The sequence below is a fragment of the Hypanus sabinus genome, chromosome 1 (genome assembly GCF_030144855.1).
Source record: "Hypanus sabinus isolate sHypSab1 chromosome 1, sHypSab1.hap1, whole genome shotgun sequence".
Taxonomy (NCBI): Eukaryota; Metazoa; Chordata; class Chondrichthyes; order Myliobatiformes; family Dasyatidae; genus Hypanus; species Hypanus sabinus.
The window spans coordinates 10,541,322-10,566,373 of NC_082706.1; the positions used below are offsets into that span (position 1 = coordinate 10,541,322).

Here is a 25,052-nt window from a genome sequence, read left to right on the forward strand (position 1 = left end):
GCATTTTTTTATTACACAGACAGCAATGAGTGCTTGAAAAATGTTGCCAGGGGAGCTGATGGAAACAGATATGGCACCAATGTTTTAGAGGGATTTAGCCAGTTTAAATAGGCATCATGGTTGGCACAGGCATTATGAGCTGAAAGGCCTGTTCTGATGCTGTGCTATTCTGAGTTGGATGAAACAGGCCCTTTGATATAGTGAGTCCACAATGATCATCAAGATGGACATTTACACTAATGCTGCCTTACCGTAAACTTACTTCTTTGTCTAGATCCAGGAAAATAATGATAACATATTTCATCATTGATACTGGCCTCCCTGTTTCCTCTTATTTCTGCTACATGTATTCAATCTTCTCTTGTGAGAATGCACAAAATGTATGCCTGAATCATTTCTTAATTTCCTTTCATAATTTCTCTTATTATTTTCTCTATGGGTTCCTCATTTATAGTTGCTGTTCTTTACTTAATTGTAGAAGCTCTTACAAATATTATTAGTACTACTTGCTAATGTATTCACATAATCCATCTCCAAGTTTATCATTTGTTGGTGCTTTTTAACTCTCCCATTCCTCAGATTTACTCCTCCCCTTGGGTACAATATTAGTTATCTCCTTGAATATGCTACAATCTATAATCTCATTATAAACCTAAAATGAATTATAATTATGGATTGTTCACTGTTTTTGCAGAGTTTATATTTCTCTTTGGAATGCATATTTATGGTGAATTCTAAAAAAAATTACTTTGAATGTTAACTTTAAAATAAATAATGAGCATCACAGGAATCTTAGGAAATAGGCCGGCACAATAGTGTAGCAGTTAGTGCAATGCCAGTGATGATCTATGACCTGAGTTCAATTTTTCCACAGTCTGAAAAGAGTTTGTACGTTCATTCTCACTGTGGGTGCTCTGGTTTCCTCCCACATTCCAAAGGCATATGGGTTAGGGTTAGTAAATTGTGGGCCTGCTATGCTGGCAGTGACGCTTGTGGGCTGCCTCCAGCATATTCATGACACAAATGATGTATTGCACTGTATGTTTTGATGTACACATGACAAATAGTATTAATCTTAAAAAGAACAGTTCTATAGCTTTGCCACTGTGCCACACTTACTTATAATGGACTGGAGGAACTCAGTGGGTCAGGCTGCAGGGTCTGGTTACAGGATCTTGATCCAAATTGTTGGCAATTCCTCTCCTCCCACAGATGCTGCTTGACCCACTGAATTCCTCCAGCAAAAATTAGCATTCATCCAATATCTGGATTTTTTTTTTAGAAGGTAGAACACTACAGCCCACGATGTTGTGCCGATCCTTTAACCTACTCCAAGGTCAACTTATTAATCACACGTACATCAAAGCCTACAGTGAAATCTGTCATTGGTGTTAACAATCAACACATTCAAGGGGAGGCACATTCAGACACCAATGTAGCATGTCCACAATGTTCAGCAGAACAACACACAGCCAACACACAACAAGCAACAACAGCAAAACAGACCTTTTCTTCCCCACCACTCAAACAGCAGATATGCAATGAGTGACATTTAAGATATACGTTTGGTGGCAGGGTGGAGATATGTCTCTACCAAAGGAGTTGTAAGGCACTAATTCCCTCTGCTAGCTCACAGGACACCATTGGACAAAGTGTAGTACCTGCGTAGTGCACCCCACCCCCCCCCGCAACCTGATCAGGGTTATGTGAAGCCAAGGGAGCAGGTGGTGGATGGTCGTACGAGCAGCTGGCGCAGATCACAAGTTCTGGTTATGTGACCACTGACGCCAGGCAGACAATCTCTGAAGAGTATTGATAATGGCTGGGGTCACCCATCTTATAAAGACACTGCCCTGAAGAAGGCAATGGCAAACCACTTCCGTAGAAAAATTTGCAAAGGACAATCAGAGTCACCATGATTACCCATAAGACACGACACATAATGATGATGATGATAAGTTGCATAAAACAAATATTCCTGTGAAGTATAAAAACACAACATGACAAATGGTTCATCTATGTCGAGAAGTTAGAGAAAACAAGAAGAAAGAGGCTGTTAAACACACTCTGTGGCCACTTTATGAGGTACTTACCTTTATGGTCTGCTCCTGTAGCCCATCCACTTCAAGGTTTGATGTGTTATGTTTAGAGATGCTCTTCTGCACACCATTGTTGTAATGTGTGGTTATTTGTGTTATTGTTGCCTGTCAACTCAAACCAGTCTGGCCATTCTCCTTTGATCTCTCTCATCAACAAAGCTTTTTTGCCCAAAGGACTGCCGCTCACTGAAGTCTTTTTGTGTTTTGCACTATTCTCTGTAAACTCTAGAGACTGTTGTGTGTGAAAATCCCAAGAGAACAGCAGTTTCTGTGATTCTCAAACCAACCTGTCTTGCACCAACAATCACTTCACAGTCAAAGTCAAGTAGATCATAGTTCTTCCCTAGTCTGATGTTTGGTCTGAACAACAACTGAACCTCTTGACCATGACTGCATGCTTTTATGGATTGAGTTGCTGCCATGTGATTGGCTGATTAGATATTTGCATTAACAAACAGGTGTACCTAATAAAGTGGCCTCTGAGTGTATATTAATAACATAGTAGGAATGTAGGTGGCCCATGTGTTGTTGGTAATAAGGAGTAGGCTACAGGATAGTATTGAACATTTGGTAAGAGAGACAAAGTCATGGTAGATGGAATTTAATCCTGATAAGTGTGAGATGATGCTTGTTGAGAGGACTAATTAATAGTTGAGATTCTCGCACAAACTTACCCAAGAAGTGTCTCAGACAATGTACATACCTAACCAGAGCACATTGCACTGGGTTTACCCAATGAGGTCACACACCTTGCCACACAGTCTTTCTCTCTCTCTATATATCCCCTCCCTTACCCACCTTCCCCTATCCCCCACTGCTCTCAGATTGTGGTGGACTTGTAAGAATATTGGATCTTTGGCCTTTGTTTGTGAATTTCTTCAATATTAGCACATCACTCTACAATGCCAGCAATCACCGATTGGGGCTGAATTCCTGCTGCTGTATGTTGGTGCTGGAATCGTGGCAGCACTTGCAGACTGCCCCCCCCCCCCCCAGCAACAATCTATTTGCTGTTGACACAAAACAACATATTTCACTGCATGTTCCAATGTGAATGTGACAAATAAAGCTATTCTAACATGTCATTTCAAATCTCTTTATCATTAAAATTGTACTGTGTATGTTTCATCGAGTTGACAGGGTCTTATTTGCACAGCTTTCAAAATCAGAATCAGGTTTACTATCACTGACATATATAATAAGAATTGTTTTTTTTTTGTGGCAGTTGTCCAGTGCAAGACATAAAACATTATGTCACAATTAACAAAACAATAAATAAATATTGCAGAAGAGGAAAAGTGAGGTAGTGTTCATGGCCTATTCAGAAGTCTGTTAGTAGATAAAAAGCAGCCGTCTGTAAAATGTTGAGTGTGTGTCTTCAGGCTCCTGTACCTCTTCCCTCATGGCAGTAATGAGAACAGGGCCACACACACAAATTGCTGGAGGAATTAAGCAGGCCAGACAGCATCGATGGAAAAGAGTACAGTTGATGTTTCAGGCGGAGACGTCGACTATTTACTCTTTTTCATAGATGCTGCCTGGTCTGCTGAGTTCCTCCAGCATTTTGTGTGGGTCGCTTGAATTTTCAGCATTTGCAGATTTTCTCTTGTTTATGAGAGCAGGGCTGAAATTTTTCCTTCTGAAGGGGGAGAGAAAGATGTTGAGTTAAAGAAAAGGCAGAAAATGAACGAAATTCATGGGTTCACAGCAGTAAGTACCAGCTGATAATCATAAATAAAAGCTAAAGCAGAAATGGCTGATTACATCAAAAATATAAATGTGTTCAATTGCACAACGGATAACTGGCTGATGTATACTGGACAAATTGAGTAATATTTTGAAGCAAATGAAATAGCCAATGAGAAATGAGTGCTAGTTTTGCTGAGTGAAATAGGTGGAAGATCATACCGTTTGCTCAGAAGTTTAATTGCTCCAACCAAATCAGCTGAAATTAGTTTTGCTGATATCATGAAAGTTATGCAGGAACATTTAGAATTGAAACCATTATTAATTGCAGAATGCTTTAGGATGCACAAGTGGAACCAAAAGGGAAAGAAATCCATTTCAGCTTTCGTGACTGAATTGAAGAAATTGTCTGAGCATTGCCAGTTCAGTAATGGGCTTAATGATGCACTGAAAGATTGTTTAGTTTGTGGATTCTTACAAGAAAGCATTAAAAAGATGACTCCTAACTGAAGCACAAAGCATATTCAAAAAAGCAGTTGAAATTGCTGTATCAATGGAAACTGCAGAGAGAGATGCAATTGAGTTGCAGGCAGGAATGAAAGTGAGTGTGAACAAAATTGCACCGTCTAAACAGAAATCTGTTTGGCCAAACAAATTGTGTTGCCATTGTGGCAGGGGCTCACATACACCAGACCAATGCAGGTTCAAATGCAAAATTGCAGAAAATACAACAAAGTAAGACACATACAAAGAGCATGTTGGGCAGTCAAAAATAAATGGACTGCACAGGGAAGAGAAGAAGATAAAAAGTCAAGTGGCAGTTTCAAAAAGAGAATTAATCTGCATGTTATTGATGAAAAATCTCATAATGTAGAGAGTGACAGAGGACTGGGTAACTTTGAGATTTACAAGTGAAAAAGAACACCAGAAGTGAACCAGAAGTAAATTAATTAATATGGAATCTGACACTGGCTCAGCTGTTTCAGTCATTCCATAAAATAAATTTGAATGGCATTTCAAAAATACTGAATTGAAACTTGCAGATATCCAACTTAGAACTTGTACTGGAGAAAAGATAACTCCTGTAGGAATGACATTTGTAACAGTGAAATACAACAAACAATAAGCCACATTGGGATTTTTTTGGGGTAAAAACAGGAGGGACCGTGTTGTGGGAACATTAGTGACTGAGGCAACTACACTTGATTGGAGATCCATCCACCATTTGCATGCCGCATTCCCTGCAATGGAGTCAACTGAAAGCTAATTAAGAAAGGGACTGAATGAGGCTAAGGCCACAGCAGTGTTCAAGGATGGCAATGGAAAACACAAACGTTTCAAGGGTAAAATAATATTAAATGAAAATGCCATATACAAGTTTTACAAAGCCTGTCCTGTTCCATATACCATCTCTGATAAATTAGCCAGTGAGCTAGATTGCATGGAGGCTGAAGGAATTCTTTCCAAGGTTCAGTGGAGCCCATGGGCAACACCAGTGGTCCCAGTGGTCCAGAAGAATGGGTCTGTCAAAATCTGTGGTGATTTAAAGGACACTATCAACCCAGTACTGAAAGCAGATCAATAGAGAATATCTTTGTAAACATTTCTGGAGGAAAATATTTCAACAAAGTGGACTTAACTGAAGCCTACCTACAGATGGAGATAGAAGAAAAGTCCAAAGTGTTTCTCACCATAAACACTCACGACAGCTTTATCACGATAATAGTTTTTTTTTGGAGTAGCATAAGCATTTGCAAATGGTGGAAAGCTATGTGCCTGTTGCTGCAAGGCTGCTCAGGCACTCAGTATTATCTGGATGACATCATTGTTACCAGCAAGGATGACAAGGAACATCTCCAAAATCTTAAGACAGTATTAAAAAGACGAGAAGTTTATTACAAAACTCATATGAATTCTTTAAACCAAGCATCACTAACTGTGGTCACACTATTGACTCACAAGAATTACACAAGTGTGCTCAGAATATTCAAGCAGTGGTGGATGCCCCAAGGCCAAAGGGCATGCTACAGTTCAGATTCAGATTCAGTTTATTGTCATTTAGAAACCACAAATGCAATGCAGTTAAAAAATGAGACAACGTTCCTCCAGAATGATATCACAAAAGCATATGACAAAACAGACTACACCAGAAAATCCATATAACATTTAGCAATCCCCAATCCAGAGTCCGGAGAGGCTGCTGCGTATTAATATTGCACTACTGTCTTAGCGCGTTCCCCAGAAAGGAGCTCCCCAGACAAAACAAGACCAAAAACTAAAGCTACAAAACCTGCACAAAACCACATAGTTACAAAATATAGTTACAACAGTGCAAACAATTGCATAATTGATAAAAAACAGACCATGGACACAGTAAAAATAATCCAAAGATGTTAAAGGACTATAAGTTCAAAAGAAATCACCACACAGTTTCCACAAGTCCCCAGGATCCTGACAGACTTGCCATTCCATGCCGGCGGCAAAAGGGAATACCCCCACTATGGACTTCCACGGCGCCGCCCGACTCAGCCTCGCAGACGCAGCACACACCGAAAACGACCTGACCACAGCGGACTCTGAGTCCGTTGAACCTCCAAGCCTCCGACCATCCCCTCTGGCACAGTTTTTCCAAGCACCATCCTCTGCCGAGTGTATCAAGATGGCCCCGCCAACGGCCATCGGCAACGCGACCCCAATGACTGGGGGCCCGTACTTCCCGGCAGACTCCCGGACCTCACAACAGCAGCAGCAACGAAGAAGGTCTTCCTGGAGATTTCCTGATGTTCCTCCGTGCTCCCACGTCGGTTTTCAATCGATTATGATTGCGCACGGCACCCCATTTCACAAATAACAGATAATCAGCTCTGGAGTAGCCGCTGCAAGTTGCGTTGCGCTGCCATCTTAGAAAATTGTTGTGATTCTTTATAGGATTTGTCAATTACTATGATGGGTTCCTGCCAAACTTGGCTACTGTGCTCCACCCCTGTGCTACTGCACTCATTACCACAGATCGGGAAGAATTGGTAATGGACAAAACAGTGTGAGGTGGCTTTCCAAAAGTTAAAGGAAATGGTGACATCAGACACTGTACTCACACATTATGATCTACCTTGTCCAGTGAAGCTTGCCTGTAACCCCTCGCTTTATGGTATAGGTACAGTCCCTACCATTGCCAAGAAAAATTATGAACAGATTAACAGAGAAGCCTTGAGTTTGGTTGATGTAAAACATATGGGAGAGAGTTTACCCTCATTACTGACCAACAAGCGCTGGTGCTCATTTTTAATCCGCTGAAGGGTATGACACTAACAGCAGCAGCACAAATACAGAGATGGGCTCTGTTTCTTGGAGGACACAACTACAAGGTCGAACTCAAGAGGATAACTAATCATGAAAATGCTGATGGATTGTCCTGTTTACTCTTCGAAACGGAAATAGGTGAAAATTTTTAAAAAGATGTTCCTTTTGACGTATTCTTCCTAATACAAACTGGAAGTCTTCCTATCATGGCAGGAATGATCCGATGAAAGGATCCCCCACTGTCTCCGGCTTCCCAAAGTGGCTGGGATGTACAGCAGGAATTCCAGTTCCCCCATCTTTACCATGCCAGGATGAACTTGCTCTTGATGGATGTTACCTTATGTGAGGACTGAGAGTTGTTGTACCATCCAAACTTATAGCTGAAGTATTGGAAGAGCTACATGTCGGTCATCTGAGCATGGTTAAAATGAAAGCATTGGCTCAAAGCTTTGACTGGTGGCCTGGGATAGATCGGCAGATCAAGCAGCTTGCCATATACCACTTGGGGTTCCAACACATCCAGAGGTGCCAAGAACAGTGCCTCTTCATCCCTGGGAACAGCTTAACTGTCTTGGCAAAGGATTCATGTGGATTTTGCCAGACCATTCACGGGCACAAATATCTTGGTAGTAGTGGATGCAGCTACAAATTGGCCAGAAGTGTTCCCGATAGCCTTCACTACTTCATTGAAAACAGGTGATCCTCTAATTTTCTACATCAACAAATTGGGTGACTTCGTAAGGTAATATAGTATATTGCAACTGAGTAAAGTTAGTATAGTAATTACAAAGGGGATAAATACTTTTTAGTCTCACAATTTTGGTTTTAATTTTTATTAAATCGTTGACAGGTTTTGGAATTTTTCTGTTGATTTGGCATGATTTTGTACATCAGCTCAAAATCCTACTTCAATATATTTTAAATTTAGAAAACGAGATAGTAAAGTGTGAAAATAGTTGTGGTGGCTGAATATTTTTTCAAGGCACTATAAAAGTATGTGAATGATGTACATCAGTATGCCACCAGGTCATATGTGTGAACCTCACTAATGTAAAACTAAGTAGAGCTACTTCCCAGATCCTGTGTTTTTCTTTTGGTTCGTTTTTGGAGTTACAAAACATATCATTGGGGCAGCTATTGTTCCGCAACTTTTTCTGATCTGGTGCATTGGAGAACCCAAAACAGGCCATGATGCAACCAGTCAGAACACTCTCCATGATACATCTGAAGTAAATAACTAGAGTTGTTGGTTATATACAACATCTCAAACTACTCATTGAGTGTGGCTTCTTCATGGTGGCATCAATAAGTTGAGCTCAGAATAGATCCCCTACAAAGGGATCTCTCGTCTCTTTGTGTTTCTACAAAGGGGTTTCCCGATAAGTGGTCTCGGCCCAAAACATCGACAGCTTATTCCTCTCTGTAGATGCTGCCTGACCTGCTGAGTTCCTTTAGCATTTTGCTTGTGTTGCTCTGGATTTCCAGCATTCACAGAGTCTCTTGTATTTCTCATTTTTTCCAGCTATTATTTCCAGCCCGTGAGAGATAAATGAGCAACACATCCAAAACTTGTGATGTGTCTGTCACGCACAAAGGTATGAGATGAGTAACTGGAGGAGAAAATGATGACAGAGCAGGAAAATGGGACTGAGCAGGACAATACACAATGGGCCAGGAGCCTGCCCATTCCGTGCAGCTGATCCTGGAAGAGAATCAGATTCAGAATCAGGTCTGATATCATTGGCATTTGTCGTGAAATTTGTTGTCTTTGGGGCAGCAGTACAATGCAATACATAATGACAGAGGAAAAATTGTGAATTATAGTAAGTATGTATATATATTAAATAGTTGAATTAAATAAGTAATTAAATAAGTCAACAGCTTTCTGCAGCTTATTTTGATCCTGTGGATTAGCACTCCTCCCTTCCATACCAGGCGGTGATGTAGGCAATTGGAATGCTCTCCGCGGTACATCTGTAGAAATCTGCAAGATTTATTGGCTCAAGTCCAGAGTTTGAGGCCTGGTGCTTGGGTTCCTCATTAGTCAAAATTGGCGAGTCCTGGGATGGGTACAGAAGATCGAAGCCTGAAGGTCAATTGAAGTTTGGAAGATGAGTCCTGGCGGCCAAAGCCTTGGATATGTGAATCCATTAGCAAAGTTAAAGGTCCAGTGTCTGGGAGTCTATTGGTGGCTGGAGGTCCAGAGATGGGCTGTCCTGGAGTTAAAGGATTGTCTGTGTGTATGCACGGCTACGTGGGTGGGAGGGAGGTGAGAGATTTGCTTTGCTGTTGTTCTGTGTGTTTATCTGAACATTGTGGGCATCATCCTCTTTGACTTTCTACCATCAGGCAGGAGACTCCGATGCATAAAACCAAGAACTGACAGGATGGAAAACAGTTTCTTCCCTCAGGCCATTAGGCTTCTGAACTCCCTGCTGCATCGCAATCAAAGTGTCAATGGTTAATTTGTTCCGTACCTTACAATATTTAATTTATGCACTTTAGTTTCTTTATTTATGTGTAATCCATCTGTAGATTTTATCCTTACTTTCATAAGTTATTATGTGTTGTGTGTATTACAGTACTTTGCATCCTGGTTCGGAGAAACGTAGTCTCGTTTGACGGCAAACATGTATATAGTTAAATGACAATAAACTTGACTTGAAGTGACCTTCAGGTTATGCTCCTGCAATATCTAATTGTACCACTTGGTGGTGAACTTTACGCAAGGTTGGGGGCCAGAGAGTATGGGCAGGGTGCTTGTGCAAGTACCAGCAAGAAGCAGTCCATTGAACATTATTTGCTCTTTAGCCACATGGTGGCACAAGTGTCTGTTATGTTTCTGGAGAGTTGCCGCTTAGTGTCAGTTTAACAGCAGTGTAAGGGCTGTACATGCTCCCATACTGCCTGTTTCTCCTTCTCTAACCTGCAGCTCTGTCGGGTATAAACAACAGACCTCAATTCTTATTTTTATGTATTTATTTATTTAGTGGGGTTAACCTCATGGTGGCATAGTGCTCAGCACAACTCTTTACAGTGCAGGCGACCTGAGTTCAATTCCTCCTGCTGCCTGTAAGGAGTTTGTGTGTTCTCCCTGTGACTGCATGGGCTTCCTCCCATAGTCCAAAGACGTAACAGTGGGTAGGTTAATTGGTCATTGTGATTAGGATAGGATTAAATCAGGGATCGCTAGGCAGCACGGCTCAGAAGGCTGGAAGGGCCTGGTCCATGCTGTATCTCAACAAATAAATAAATAAACTTCTTGCTTCGGCAGTCTGAGGTACTCTCCTGCTTCAAACAGTCCTTAATCATACTGGTGCCAGAGAATAACGTGGCAACCTGCCTCAATGAGTATCATCCAGTAACACTTACATCCACAGTGATGAGAGGGTGGTGATGAAATACATCAACTCTTGCCTGAGAAATGACTTGGATCCACTCCAATTTGCCTGCTGGCAAAACAGGTCCACAGCAGATGCCATCTCATTGGCTCTTTACTCTACCCTGGGACATCTGGACAGCAAAGATTCATACATCAAGATGCTCTTTAGTGACTACAGCTTGGCATTCAATACTATCATCCCCTGGAAGTATCTCCTCCACAATCTCCATCAGCACAGGTGCATCACAAGGCTGTGTACTTAGCCCCCTCTCTACTAGCTTTACACTTATGACTGTGTGGTGAAGCACAGCTCCAATGCCATATTAAAGTTTGCTGACAACAGCACTATCAGTGGTGATGAATCAAAGGTGGTGATGAATCAGCATATAGGAGGGAGATTGAAAATCTGGCTGAATGGTGCCACATTAACAGCTTCTCATTCAATGTCAGCAAGACCAAGAACTGATTATTGGCTTCAGGAGGAACAATCTGGAGGTCCATGAGCTGAGTCGTCATTGGGAGATCACAGGTGGGGAGGGTTAGTAACTTTAAATTCCTTGGTGTTATCATTTCGGAGGATCTGTTCTGGACCCGGCATGTAAGTGCAATTATGAAGAAAGCACGGCAGCTCCTCGACTTTCTTAGGAGTTAGTGAAAATTCGGCATGATCTATAAATACTTTAACAAATTACTATAGATGTGTGGTGGGAAGTATATTGACTAGTATATGGACTGTATATTGACTGGTTGCATCACAGCCTGGTATGGAAACACCAATGTCCTTGAACAGAAGATCTTATAAAAAAGCAGTGGGTACGGTCCAGAACATTATGGGTAAAGCCTTTCCCTCCATTGAGCACATCAACACGGACTGCTATCAGAGGAAAGTAGCATCCATCATCAGGGATCCCATCACCCACCTCCCTTCTCACTGCTGCCATCAGGAAGGAGCTTCAGGACCTGGGTTGCTGGTACAGTAATAGTGTTATGGTAACTTCTACGTTGCCATGCCACCCACAACCCTCGATTGTAAGTGACATTGTATTTTCCACATCTTCAGGTTAAATGACCTCTGGCCTATTGGCCTACAAATTGTATCTTGATACTTGTAGGGTAATGTTAACAAGAGTAAACACAGAGAGGGCATTAGGTGTTAAATCATGAAATATTCTAAGGGCTTGGGAAGATGGCAACATTCTTGTCTCTAGTTTATCAGCATGTGAGATGTGGGTCGGGAAGGGATGAGGTTACCATTTTAAACTTTATTGGGATTTTAAAGTGCAAGAGGGAAGATTTAATAGGAACCTGACAGGCAACTTTATTTGTCACATGTACATCGAAATATTGAAACATACAGTGAAATCCATTATTTTGTGTCAACAACCATCACAGGCTGAGATGTGCTGGGGGCAGCCTGCAATAGTTATCATACTTCTGGTGCCAACATAGCATGCCCACAATTTATTAACTCTGACCATACATCTTTGGAATTTAGGAGGAAACCGAACAACCCAAGTGGAAATTCACATGGTCACAGGAGAACGTACAAATTCCTTGCAGACAGCATCAGGAATTGAACCTGATTCGGTTCAATTTGGTACACAGCTGGCACAGTAAAACGATTGCAATAACCGCTATGCTACTGTGCTGCCCCATATGCATCACTTCCTCTGGCAGCACATTCCATATTTGTACCTTAAGGATGGTTGTACCTCCAGAGGAAGTGGTTGAGGCAGGCACAAATACAACACATAAAGGACATCTAGGGCATAGGTAAGAAGGGTTTAGAGGGATATGGTTCAAATCCAGGCAAATGAGACTAATAGATGGGCATCTTGGTTGAAATGGATGAGTTGTGCCAGAGGGCCTGTGCCTGGGGTGTATAACTCTGACTGGGAATGTCCTGATTACCCTACTCTCTCATTAGAACATAGAACATTACATCATAATACATGCCTTTCAGCACATAATATTGTGCCAACCTTTTAACCTAGTCTACAATCAATCTAATCCTTCCTTCTTGCATAACTCTCCATAATCCAAGATGGCTATGCGACGCAGCTTGCTGGGGCCACTCCGGAGCTGATAATCTGTTATTTGTGAAGTGGGGTGCCGTGCGCAATCATAATCGATTGAAAATGGATGTGGGTGCATGGAGGAACATCAGGAAATCTCCAGGAAGACCTTCTTCATTGCTGCTGCTGCTGCTGCTGCTGCTGTGAGGTCCGGGACTCTGCTGGGAAGAACAGGCCCCCAGTCCTCGGGGTTGTGTTGCCGATGGCTGTTGGCGGGGCTGTTTTAATACGCTCGGCAGAGGATGGTGCTTGGAGAGGCTGTGCCGGAGGGAATGGTCATCGGCTTGGAGGTTCGATGGACTCAGAATCCACTGCGGTCAGGTTGCTTTTGGTGTGTGCTGTGTCTGCGAGGCTGAGTTGGGTGGCGCCATGGAAGTCCATAGTGGGGGTATTCCCTCCTGCCGCCAGCATGGGATGGCGTGTCTGTCGGGACCCTGGGGACTTGTGGAAACTGTGTGGTGATTTCTTTTGAACTTATAGTCCTTTAAAGTCTCTGGACTATTTTTACTGTGCTCATGGTCTTTTTTTTTTTATCAATTATGCTATTGTTTGCAATGTTGTAACTATGTTGTTTTGTGCAGGTCTTGTAGCTTTAGTTTTTGGTCTTGTTTTGTCTGGTGGCTTTGGAGCTCCTTTCTGGGGAATGTGCTAAGACGGTAGCGCGATATTAATACGCAGCAGCCTCTCCGGACTCTGGATTGGGGATTGCCAAACATTATGTGGATTTTCTGGTGTAGTCTGTTTTGTCTAATGCTTTTGTGATATCATTCTGGAGGAACGTTGTCTCATTTTTAACTGCATTGCATTTGTGGTTTCTAAATGACAATAAACTGCATCTGAATCTGAATCTGATTCTTCTATCATCTATGTGACTATCCAGGAATTTTTCTAATGCTCCTATTGTATCTGCCTCCACCACCACCCCTTGCAGGCTGTTCCATATACCCATCACCCTCTGTATGAAAAACTTACCTCTGCTATCCCCACTATAATTTCCACCAATTACCTTAAAATTACGCCCCCAGTAGTAGCTATTTTCAGCTGGGAGAAAAGTCTCTGGCTATCCATTCTAGTTAAAATCAGAGATTCAAGTAAATAAATTTGTATGGAATTATAAACATTATGTATGCCTTCCTATATCTTCTGGACAGTTACCATGAGTTTCTGTGCTCCCTTCTTCAAATAATTATTTCTGCATTTAACAAACATATAATTATCAGATTAGACAGATGGACTGCAATTCTATCCCCTCTGTGATAAACAGGGCATGGTGATAGCTCTCACCCCTGTGCTTTTTCCTGAAATTGAATTGTGGGTTGAAGTTTATGATTTCCAATGCCCTCTCTTCCTCTTTGTGTCACAAAATGTTGTTTTCCTTCATATACTCTTTCTATTGAGTGGCGGGGTGGAGAAAAGTCTCTATCAAAGGAGGTGTAAGGTGCTTCTTCCGTCTGATAGCCTGCAGGTCATCCTTGGGCAAGGTGTAGCACCTGCTTAGCACCCCAACCCCCAACCCTGACCAGGGTCATGTGAAACCACGGGAACAGGTGATGGATTGTTGTATGAGTACTTGGTACATATCACAAGTCCTGGTTATGCGGTCGCTGATGCCAGGCAGACAATTTCTGAAGAGTATTGAAAATGGCTGGGGTTACCCATCTTCAAAGACACTGCCCAGAAGAAGGCAATGGCACACCACTTCTGTAAAGAAATTTGCCAAGAACAATCATGGTCATGACACCATGATTACTCACGTCAATGAGACAGCATATAATAATGATGATAATGACTCTTTCTATGGGCTGAAACAATGGCACTTCATCAGTCTTAGAATGACCTGATTTAATTTCGTAATATAAAATGTGAGGAACTATATTTCATTAGAAGTTTGAGGAGATTTGGTATGTCACCAAAAACTAGTAAATTTCAACAGGTGTACCATGGAAAGCATTCTGAGTAGTTGCATCACTGTCTGGTATGGGGGCGGGGAACACTGCACAAGATTGGATAAAGCTGACGAGAGTTGTAAACTCAGCCAATTCCATCATGGCACCAACTTCCCCAACAATGAGGACATCAACAACAGGTGATACCTCAAAAATGTGGAATCCATCAGTAAGGGCCTTCACCCTCTTCTCATTGCTACCATCAAAGAGGAGGTACAGGAGTCTGAAGACATAGTCTCAGTATTTTAGGAAGAGTTTCTTTCCCCATCATTAGATTTCTGAACGGACAATGAACCCTTTTGCTCTCTTTTTGCACTATTTATTTTATATATATATATATATATATATATATATTGCTTATTATAATTTATAGTATATTTCATATATTGTATATTATATATGTACTGCTTCCACAAAGCAATAAATTTCACGACGTAAATCAGTGATATTAAACCTGATTCTGAAGTGGCACTTTTAGGTACTTTTGAACTGGGTTTTCTAATGGCTCGATATGTGAAGGTCTTCCTGCAGGAGCATTGACCTTTTGAAATCACCACATTTCAGGTTTCATCCCTGCTGAATGCTGAGATAGCTGGTCTCTGCTGGGAGAGCGACCCTTTCAGATTCCCAGGGAAAAGTCAAATTAACTAGAATTCCCACTCTGTGCTTCGTTTTAGAAAGTGACATATTGGCATCAACTGAGAACAGGAATGAGTTTATTTCCACTGTGACTTACTCCTCCCCTGAGTTCACATTTCTGTGAGATTCTGAAAAGCATCAATGCCTGTGGGATTGTAAGCGAGGGATCACTAAGGTAGGAAGAGATGAAACAATATAAAGGTTTTGTTGCTTTTTAAAATAATACGTGATAAAACATCTCCAGCTGACTACAAGATAACAAAGAGACTTGTTTGTATATCTAATCCAGAGATGAAGAGGGCCCATAACTTTAAATTCCTTAGGATTATCATATCAGAGGATCTGTCCCAGGACCAGCATGTAACTGCCACCACAAAGAAAACACAACAGCGCCTCTACTTTCTTAGAAGTCTGTGTAGATTTGGCATGGCATCTAAAACTTTGACAAACTTCTATACATGCAGAGAGGAGAGTATCCTGATTGGTTACATCACAGCCTCGTATGGAAAGACCATTGCCTAGGAATGGAGAAGTTTCCAGAAAGTGGTGAATATAGCTCAGTCCCTCACAGGAAAAGGCACCCCCCCCCACCACACACACACCATTGATCACACTTACATGGAGCACTGCAACAAGAAATCTGCATCCATCATCAAAGACCTCCATTATCTAGACCATGCTCTCCTCTCACTATTACTATTGGGCAGGATGTCTAGGAGCCCTAGGTTACACACCACCAGATTCACAAATACAGTAGTTATTACCCTTTAACCATTAGGCTCCTGAACTGATATGGATAACTTCATTCACTACAGCTCTGAACTGATCTTACAAACTACAGGCCCACTGTGAAGGATTCTATAACTCACTTGTCTTCTTTCACACATTGGTGTTTAGGTAGAGTTTTTCATAAATACTCTTGTAATTTCTTTATTTTCCCATAAATGCCTGAAAGAAAATGAATCTCAAGGTAGTATATGATAACATATACGTACTTCGACAATAAATTTACTTTGTCTTTGTCTTATGTTGGGACAAAATGTATATGAAAGGGACCAAACAATTTTCATGCGAAAATAGCTCCTAGTCTCTGGAATTCCAGAGGCCTTCTGAGGCTGGATTACTGGGGATACAAGTTGTCTTAGGTTATGACTGCCTGACTTACACTCAATCTTACATACAAGTGAGGTCCCATAAATATTATTATAGCCTACAAAGTACCCAGGACATCTTTAGGGAATGGTGTTTCAGAAAGGCAGCATCCATTATTAAGGACCTCCAGTACCCAGTGCATGCCCTTTTCTCTGTTACTATCAGGGAGGAGATACAGAAGCCTGAAGACACACACTCAGCGATTCAGGAACAGCTTCTTCCCCTCTGCCGTCCGATTCCTAAAAGAACATTGAAGCTTTGGACACTACCTCACTTTTTTTAGTACACAGTATTTCTGTTTTTGCACATTTTAAAATAATCTATTCAATATACACAATTGACTTACTTGTTTATTATTGTTTTATTTTATTAATTATTTTTTTTCTCTCTATGCTAGATTATGTATTGCACTGAACTGTTGTTGCTAAGTTAACAGATTTCACGTCACATGCCTGATTCTGATTCTGAGATGAGATAGTAAAAATTTAAAAGGGACCTGACTGAGGGTGGTGAGTATATGGAACGAGCTGCCAGAGGAAGAGGTTGAGGCAGGTACAATAGTAACATTTAAGAAACTCTTTGATAAATACATGGAGAGGCGGAGCCTGGAGGAATATGGATCAAGCACAGGAAATTAGGACATAAAGTCATAAAGCAATAAGCACAGATACAGGCCCTTAGACATGGATTGGTTGGGCTGAAGTGTCTAATTATCGCTTTATGATTTTATAATTCTGTCCCAAAAGTGTGACATACTTATGTAGTGTCACTTCTACAAACTGTATAACTAGTTTCCTCCCTTTCCACTTTCAGTAAGTGTTACCAGTTTTATCTGCTTTTGATGCCATTCATTACAGTACTGTGGAGATGTGGTTACTGAATTGAGAGACTTTGGTGTTATTTCAGATTTACATTCAAAATTGACTTACAAAGGTCCGTAAAATATGGAACCAATTAATTACCTGGGATGGCTGTATTTGAAGACAAAGTAGCTACATCTTTTGAAAATCAGGGAGTTGAGGATTATGGGGAGCTGGCACAGCAGAGGAGATGGGCTATGGGGAAGATCAGCCATCACGATATTGAATAGCAGGGCAAGCTCGAGGGGCTGAGTGGCCTGCTTCTGCTCCAGTGTTCTTCTGGTTTCTGACTTTCACTGGGTTACAGCTGACCTTCTTGCGTACAGCAACAAATTAATTTAAAAGAAAAACAAACTTCTACCGAACTTCCATCTTTTCTGTGATAGAGTCACTGAGACATTTTTAAGGAGAACTTTGCATACAGACAACACAAACATCCACACACAGAGCCCCTGAGAATAATATCTTTCAATATTGTTTTAAATTGTTTTTTTTACCCTTATCTGGACTATGTACAGTTCACTGTAAGAGTACATGTATAACTTGAGAGTCTTCCTTGATCTGGTTGCAGTTGCTGAGATACAAATTGCATTGACTGAAAAATGACCTTGCATTTCAAGGTAAATTTTCACGCCAACATGCAAGAGGCTGCAGCCAGCACCTTCAAAGCCTCACCAAGCAGTTGCTTGGCTGGAACCAGGTTTAATCAAGCCATCTTCTGTGGTGATGCAATGTGCTAAGGGCATGCGCCTGGAGTAAGGGACTCCTGCTGTGATGTGCTCTGCAGACTTGCCTACGCTGAAGCCTGGAGACCATTTTCCACCGCAGCGACATGCCCCCTGCTGCTCTGTTTAATAGACAGACACTGTGGCTGTGAACCTGAGGACTTTCCCTTCCCTAGGACAGGCTGCAAGTCCTAATGAAGATGAAGCAATGGTACCAGGAGAGAGAAGAGAGGAAATATGCTTCAGTTAGTTCAATTGCTGTCCCTTCTATCATGTTGCCTCTGAACTGCAGGGTGTGCTGGAGGAGTAACGGGGTGACACTGTGATTCATGGCATTGAAAGGCCTTTGCCTGGAGCTGCACTCGATCTGATTACACAGAACGGAGTGAGAAAGAGGACGGATCACACATGGGACTGCCAAGTGGCACCTTTCACATTTTCATTGACTTCAGTTTTCCGACAGAACCTGAGCACAAGGGCATGTCATTTTATGGTCCGAAAAGTGCGAGCCCAGTCGTAGGCAGGACAGTGACCCAGGCAAAACAGCTGTGCATATTCCTGTTACCTCCCCCTCACCTCTTGGTGTAGCACCCTGACAACAACATGCTGTTCAGTGGTGTAAAACTGTCAGGAAGGGAGCTGCTTACCCATTAACCTTCTCCTGACAGCACACCATTATACCTTCTCTCATGTAATGAAAAAAAAAGTGTTAAATGCTTCCAGTTAAATAAGGCATGTGCAAATACAATACTGTGCTAGAGTCCTGGGCCCCCTAGCTATGTGTGTGGCTGAGATTTTTGCACATGCTTTATTTAACTGGAAGCATTTAACGCTTTTTTTCATTAAGTCTCAGATATATACTCAGAACATACAGTACTATGCAAATTCCCAGGCACATATATACATATATAGCTAGGGGTCCTAGTACTGTATGTTATCAAATAACACTTAAATAACACAGATAACACAGAGCTAACAGTAAGCTACTCTTATTTCTGTTTCCCAACCACCTTCCTATTTTAACAACATACTGTGTAAAGTACTGTGTATTGGTTAAAATAGGAAGGTAGTTGGGAAACAGAAATAAGAGTACTTAGCAATGTATTAACTCAGTCATATTAAATACTATTTATTACCTGAAAAGACATAATACAGTACTGTGCAAAAGTCTATGCACCCTAGCTATATATATACCTAGGACATTTGCATAGTACTGTATGTTCTGAATAATATGGCTTAAATAAATAGGTCTGTGGTACAGACAGACATACTTTATTGATCCCAAGGGAAATTGGGTTTCGTTACAGTTGCACCAACCAAGAATAGTGTAGAAATATAACAATAGAAACCATAAATAATTAAATAATAATAAGTAAATTATGCCAAGTGGAAATTAGTCCAGAACCAGCCTATCAGCTCAGTGACACTCCAAGGGAGGAATTGTAAAGTTTGATGGCCACAGGCAGGAATGACTTCCTATGATGCTCAGTGTTGCATCTCGGTGGAATGAGTCTCTGGCTGAATGTACTCCTGTGCCTAACCAGTACATTACGGAGTGGATGGGAGATGGCATGCTGTATATTGATACTGTCCACAGAATGACAGAATGCTGAGTGGGCTGCTTGCACGTAGTGTGGATGGTATGGTAATACACAGCTCAGGTCTCCAGAGGTCAATGTTATACAGATATAAGTGTACGGAGCACACAGGGACAGGGTACAAAGACTGTATTAGTGTAGTACCAGAACAATTTAAAGATAAAGATTTACTTTATTTGTTACATGTACATCAAAACACACAACAAAATGCATCATTGGTGTTAACAACTAACACAGTCTAAGGATGTACTGGGGGGTAGACTGCAAGTGTCGCTGTGCTTCCGTCTCAACAGAACATGCCCACAGCTTGCTAAACTTTAACCCTTACATCCTTGGAATGTGGGAAGACACCGGAACATCCAGAGGAAGCCCATGTGGTCATGAGGAGAATGTATAAGCTCCTTATAGAGAGCAGTGGGACTTGAACCTAATCGCCGATTGCTGGCGCTGTAAAGTGTAGTGTTAACTGCTATCTTTGAATGCCACCATATCCTGGAAGAATAGAAATTGAAAATCATGGAGTCATAGAGTAATAAAGCATGAAAGCAGGCCATTCAGCCCAACTTATCCATGCTGAGCAATATGCCCATCTATGTAATCCAATTTGCCCACATTTGGCAGACCATAGTTTGTGCGGCTTCAGAACTGTGTGTCAGACATGGCTATAAGCAGCACTGGGGCCCCACAGGGGACTGTACTGGCTTCCTTCCTGTTTACCCTGTATTCCTCAGACTTTAGATACAACACTGAGTCATATCATCTGCAGAAATTCTCTGATAACTCAGCAATAGTTGGGTGTATAAAGGGAGAACAGGAGGATGAATACAGGGCCCTCGTGAAGGACTTCGTCAAATGGTGAAACTGAATCATCTGCACTTCAACATCAGTAAGTCAAAGGAGATGGTGATGGATTTCAGGAAGGCGAAGCCTGCATTGCTCCCTGTTACTATTGATGGTGAGGATGTGGATATGGTGAGGACCCACAAGTACCTGGGGGTGCACCTGGATGACAGACTTGAGAGGAACACCTACACAGAGGCTTCTCAAAGAAGAGGCTTCAAGAAGAGCCAGAGTTGCCTTTATTTCCTGAGGAGACTGAGGTCCTTTGGAATATTCAGGCCTCTCCTTCACATGTTCTACTAGTCTGTCGTTGCCAGTACAATCTTCAATGAGGTGGTTGTGCTGGGGCAATGGCATCAACATGGGTGATGCCAACAGGCTCAATAAACTGATTAAAAAGGCTGGCTCTGTTACAGGAGTCAAACTGGACATGCCAGAGGTTGTGGTAGAACAAAGGACCCTACAGAAAATTCTGACAATTTTGGATAATGTTTCTCACCCTCTGCATGCTGCCTTGGCAGAACAGAGGAGCACTTTTAATAATAGACTAAGACAATTGCGCTGCTCCAAAGAGCGCTGTATGAGGTCATTCTTACCCTCGGCCATTAGGCTCTACAGTGAGCCAATCTGTAGCCAGGGAAGTGATGACACCCTCCTGTTAGAGTGTTTGAGGTAACTTATTTTTTTTATTCTTTTTTACTTCTCTTTTGTATTTGTATATCTGTGCACTTGTAATTTCCTTTGGGATCAATAAAGTATCTGTCAATCTATCTATCTATCACTCCATGCCTTTCATATCCAGGTACCTGTCTAAATGTCTTTTAAATGTTATTATTGTACTATATCTGAAACCACCTGGACTTCCCACTCCTCGTCACTTTCCAGTGCGTCCTGCAGGAAACATGCAACTGTATGCATGTCTTCTGAGAGCAGCTTAAGCTTGTCCTGCTCCCTGACCCCTCTGAATGCTCCTATCTAGCTTTGTGTGTCTACAACAGGCCCCCTCTTAGGTACAGCTATGTTGCTGGTCCCCAGCAAGAGTTAGTATGCCTTCAGGACTATTTCATCTGTTTTACTTCAAAGTATGCCTACCTTGAAGAAGTTTAAATCTTCTATTTATTGGGAGCTGAGTGAGATCTCTGTGATCTCTGTCGCCTGCCAGCTTCTATCCCTTTTCTTTGCAGTCCTGACAAAGGGCCTTGGCCTGAAACATCAACTATTTATTCCCCTCCACTGATGCTACTTGATTTTGAGTTGCTTCAGGATTTTGTGTGTGTTACTCAAGATTTTCAGCACCTGCAGGTTCTCTTTTGTAAGTGTGTGATTGTGCTTAACACAGTACCAGCTGAGTGTTATGACAGGATAGAGCATCTATCTGAAATCTAATGCTGTAGCTGGAAAAGAGAAGCGTTATGGCTTTAAGATCGCTCCTTCTATCTAAACAGAATGGTAATATGGTAATTTTGAAGTGTTGCAAAGGAATGTCATTGTAAGCTTAAGACGGCTGATGATGGATGGTGGTGATACAGGCTTGAAATTGTGAGAAAATATTCCAGATCCATCAACTCCCTCAACGTCCTGATGCAGTTAACGCTCCTCTGCATCTGAGAGCAGCAAAACTCATAAATGCTTTACTTCTCAGGTAATTGACTTTTTTTTTTGCAGGAATTCTCAGTTTCCCTATAAAAAGAAAATTCATTTCAAATTACTAATCTAATGTCATCATTATGTTTACTAAGCATGGATGATGTATATGCGAGATGCTGGCTTGCTCCTGAGTGCTTAATGGTGCATAAGATTAAGTCCTGGGTTTCAGCTGTGCCATGACTCCCTTCTGGTTCCCAGGCTGGCAAGGCATCCTGGGAAATCAAGGTAGCTTACTGCTGCTGGCAGGCGGGGGTTTTTTACCTGCCTGTGTGCACAAACAGCTGTCACCACTCCAGCTTCGTTCAATTGATCTCCACAATAAATCAGGGCGAGATAGGCGAGACGTCTTCCACCTTTTCAACTTGTCTCCTGAAGGTGCTGACTCATTTTCGATGCAAAAGGGAAGTGGGGTGTGGGGGGGGGGGGGGGAGAAATGATCATTTGGACAGTCAGGCCCTGCCATCCAGATAAGATGCAGTGATATATGCACTGACAGTTTCCCCCAGATTTAATCATGCAAAACATCAAAGAAAGGAAAGACAAAGCAGGTTGTTCCAGAGACCCTGAAATCTTACCTCAGTGACCACACTAAACCTGAACATTGAGTGTTGGTAAATCATTCAGGCCATGACTTAAACCAGATCTGATTCAGTAGAACAAAATGATCTTGGAATATAGATCCATAATTCTGGTAGGACAAAAGGATCTGGGAATATAGATCTACAATTCCTTGAAAATGGTGTCACAAGTAGATTCAGTTGTAAAGAGAGCGCGTTGGCCTTCATAAATCAGAGAACTGAGTACAGGAGTTTGAATGTTATGTTGAAGTTCTGTAAGTCGTTAGTGAGGCCTGCATTGCAGTATTGTGTACAGTTCTTGTAACCCATATACAGGAAAGTTATCAATAAGCTTGACAGACTACAAATAAAACTTACAAGAACGTTGCCGGAACTTGACAACCTGAGTTATAGGGGAAGGTTGGATAAGTTAGAACTTTATTCCCTGGAGTGTAGGAGAATCAGAGGAGATTTGATAGAGGTATACAAAAGTAAGAGGGCATTAAATAGGGCAAATGCAAGCAGATCATATGTTAAGGGTGAAAGGTGAAATATTTAAGGGGAACCTAAGGGGAGGGACCTTCTTTACTCAGAGGGTGGTGCAAGTGTGGAACGAGCTGTCAGCGGAAGTCATGGTTCAATTGCAATATTTAAGAGAAGTTTGGATAAGTACATGGGTGGGATGGGTGTGGAGAGGCGTGTCCAGGTGTAAGTCGATATGACTAGGCAGAATAAGAATTTGGCAATGGACTGGACAGACGGAAAAGAATGTTTCTGTACTGTAGTGCTCTATGACTCTATGATATCATCCTCACCCAATATTTCTAATGGGTCAATAGCTGTTGTCCTTCCTCCCTGGTCCTGGGCCACTCTGGCTAACTTTAATGCCACCATTTTTACCCTGACTGAACAAATAATGCAGACTAAGGATAGAAGGTGGCAATTGATTAGGCTTAAAGATGCTGACTGACAAACACTAACTGATATATCAGGTTAACAGGTGAAGGTTATGTCATATGAGCCTTCCAGAATAAGAAAGCTTTGCTTCAATTTCTTTCCAGTTCTGCTCCGGAAATATCTCACATACAATAAAAATGGGCAGCAGAGTAGAGTAACGGTTAGCGCACTTTACAGTACTGGGGTGCAATTCCTGCCGCTGCCTGTAAGGAATTTGTACATTCTCCCATGACTGCATGGGTTTCTTCCAGGTGCTCTGGTTTCCTCACACATTCCAAAGACGTAAGGTTAGGGTTAGTTGTTTCGAAGTGGTGGGTATGCTGTGTTGACACCAGAAGCACAACAACCGGTACAATTGTCACTGATTTGATTTGACACAAATTATGCATTTCACTGTATGTTTTGAGCACATATGACAAATCTTTATCTTTAATCTTTAAATGTAATATAAGGGGACTGAAAATTCAAAAAGGTGTGAGGTGGGCTCAATATCTTGTCAACCTATTTGGGGTCTGAATTGAAGCAATTCGGGGTTTATGAATAATATTCTAACCTCAGAGTCAAACCACCTGCCTAGTTCCTGCTTTTTCCCCTTTGTCCATCAGACTTAATTGAATACCATCCTGTTTAGATCTGATCCTGCAAACCTTACTTCAAATCGATCCTCAGCTTTGGTCCAATTCCCGCTCCAGTGTTGCAACTTCATCTCCATGATTTTTCTGAGTCTTTGCCTCCTTGTTCGGATTCATTTTCCAATCTTGCGCTGACTCCAACACCAGCATTGTTCTGATTCCATCTCCAACCTTTCTCCCACTCTATTTCCATCCTTGCTCCCATCCTAAGCTCAGTCTGTTATGACACATTTCCATGTTTTCCCAGTTCTACCTGTTGTATTATTCCAATTCCATCTCCAGTTTTGCTCTAATGAACTCCTCCATATTCTGATTCTGTCTCCAGCCTTACTCTGTAGCTTATCCGGATCTTCAAGTTCCTTTTACATCTTGTATAAGTTCTATTGTCAGAATTGATGTACATGTGACAAATAAAGCTAATTTAATCTTCAATTCCATGCCCAACTACATGGTTCCATCATCCAATCATTTCCAAATACATGTCCAGCATCAGAGCATATTCACCTCCAGTTTTTCTTTTAATTTCATCACCAGGCTTGACCTGATTTCATCTCAAGCCTTGTTTCAACACCATGTCAAGCCTCATTCCAATTCATCTCACCACCCACCCCTTGTTCTCATTCAATAAGACCATAAAATATAGGAGCAGTATTAGGCCCATTAAATCTACTCCACTATTTGATCATGCCTAATTTATTTTCCTTCTCAACATAATTTTCCTGTCTTCTCCCTTAGTAATCAAGAACCTATCAATCTCCGCTTAAAACATATTCAATGACTTGGCATTCACAGCAGTCTATAGCAATGAATTCCACAGATTCACCACCCCCTGAGTAAAGAAATTCCTCTTTACCTCTGTTCTGAACTGACATCTTTCTATTCTGAGGCTGTACCCTTTGGTTCTAGACCATCCTTCTATTGGAACCATCCTCTTCTCTTCTACTCTATCTAGACCTT

The 25,052-nt window shown here is 41.7% G+C and overlaps 1 protein-coding gene across 5 annotated transcripts in view; it reads right to left on the reverse strand.

Moving 5' to 3' along the window:
- LOC132391313 (prosaposin-like) overlaps positions 1–25,052 on the reverse strand; it is a 122,222-nt gene that overhangs the window by 89,747 nt on the left and 7,423 nt on the right. For all 5 annotated transcript variants that reach the window (XR_009511173.1, XR_009511168.1, XM_059964346.1 and 2 more), the window contains exon 2: positions 22,211–22,331. Coding sequence is in view for 3 of the 5 variants with exons in the window: in XM_059964346.1 (XP_059820329.1) it covers positions 22,211–22,331 (121 nt within the window). In the remaining 2 variants the exon portion in view is untranslated. The remainder of the gene's footprint in view (positions 1–22,210; positions 22,332–25,052) is intronic.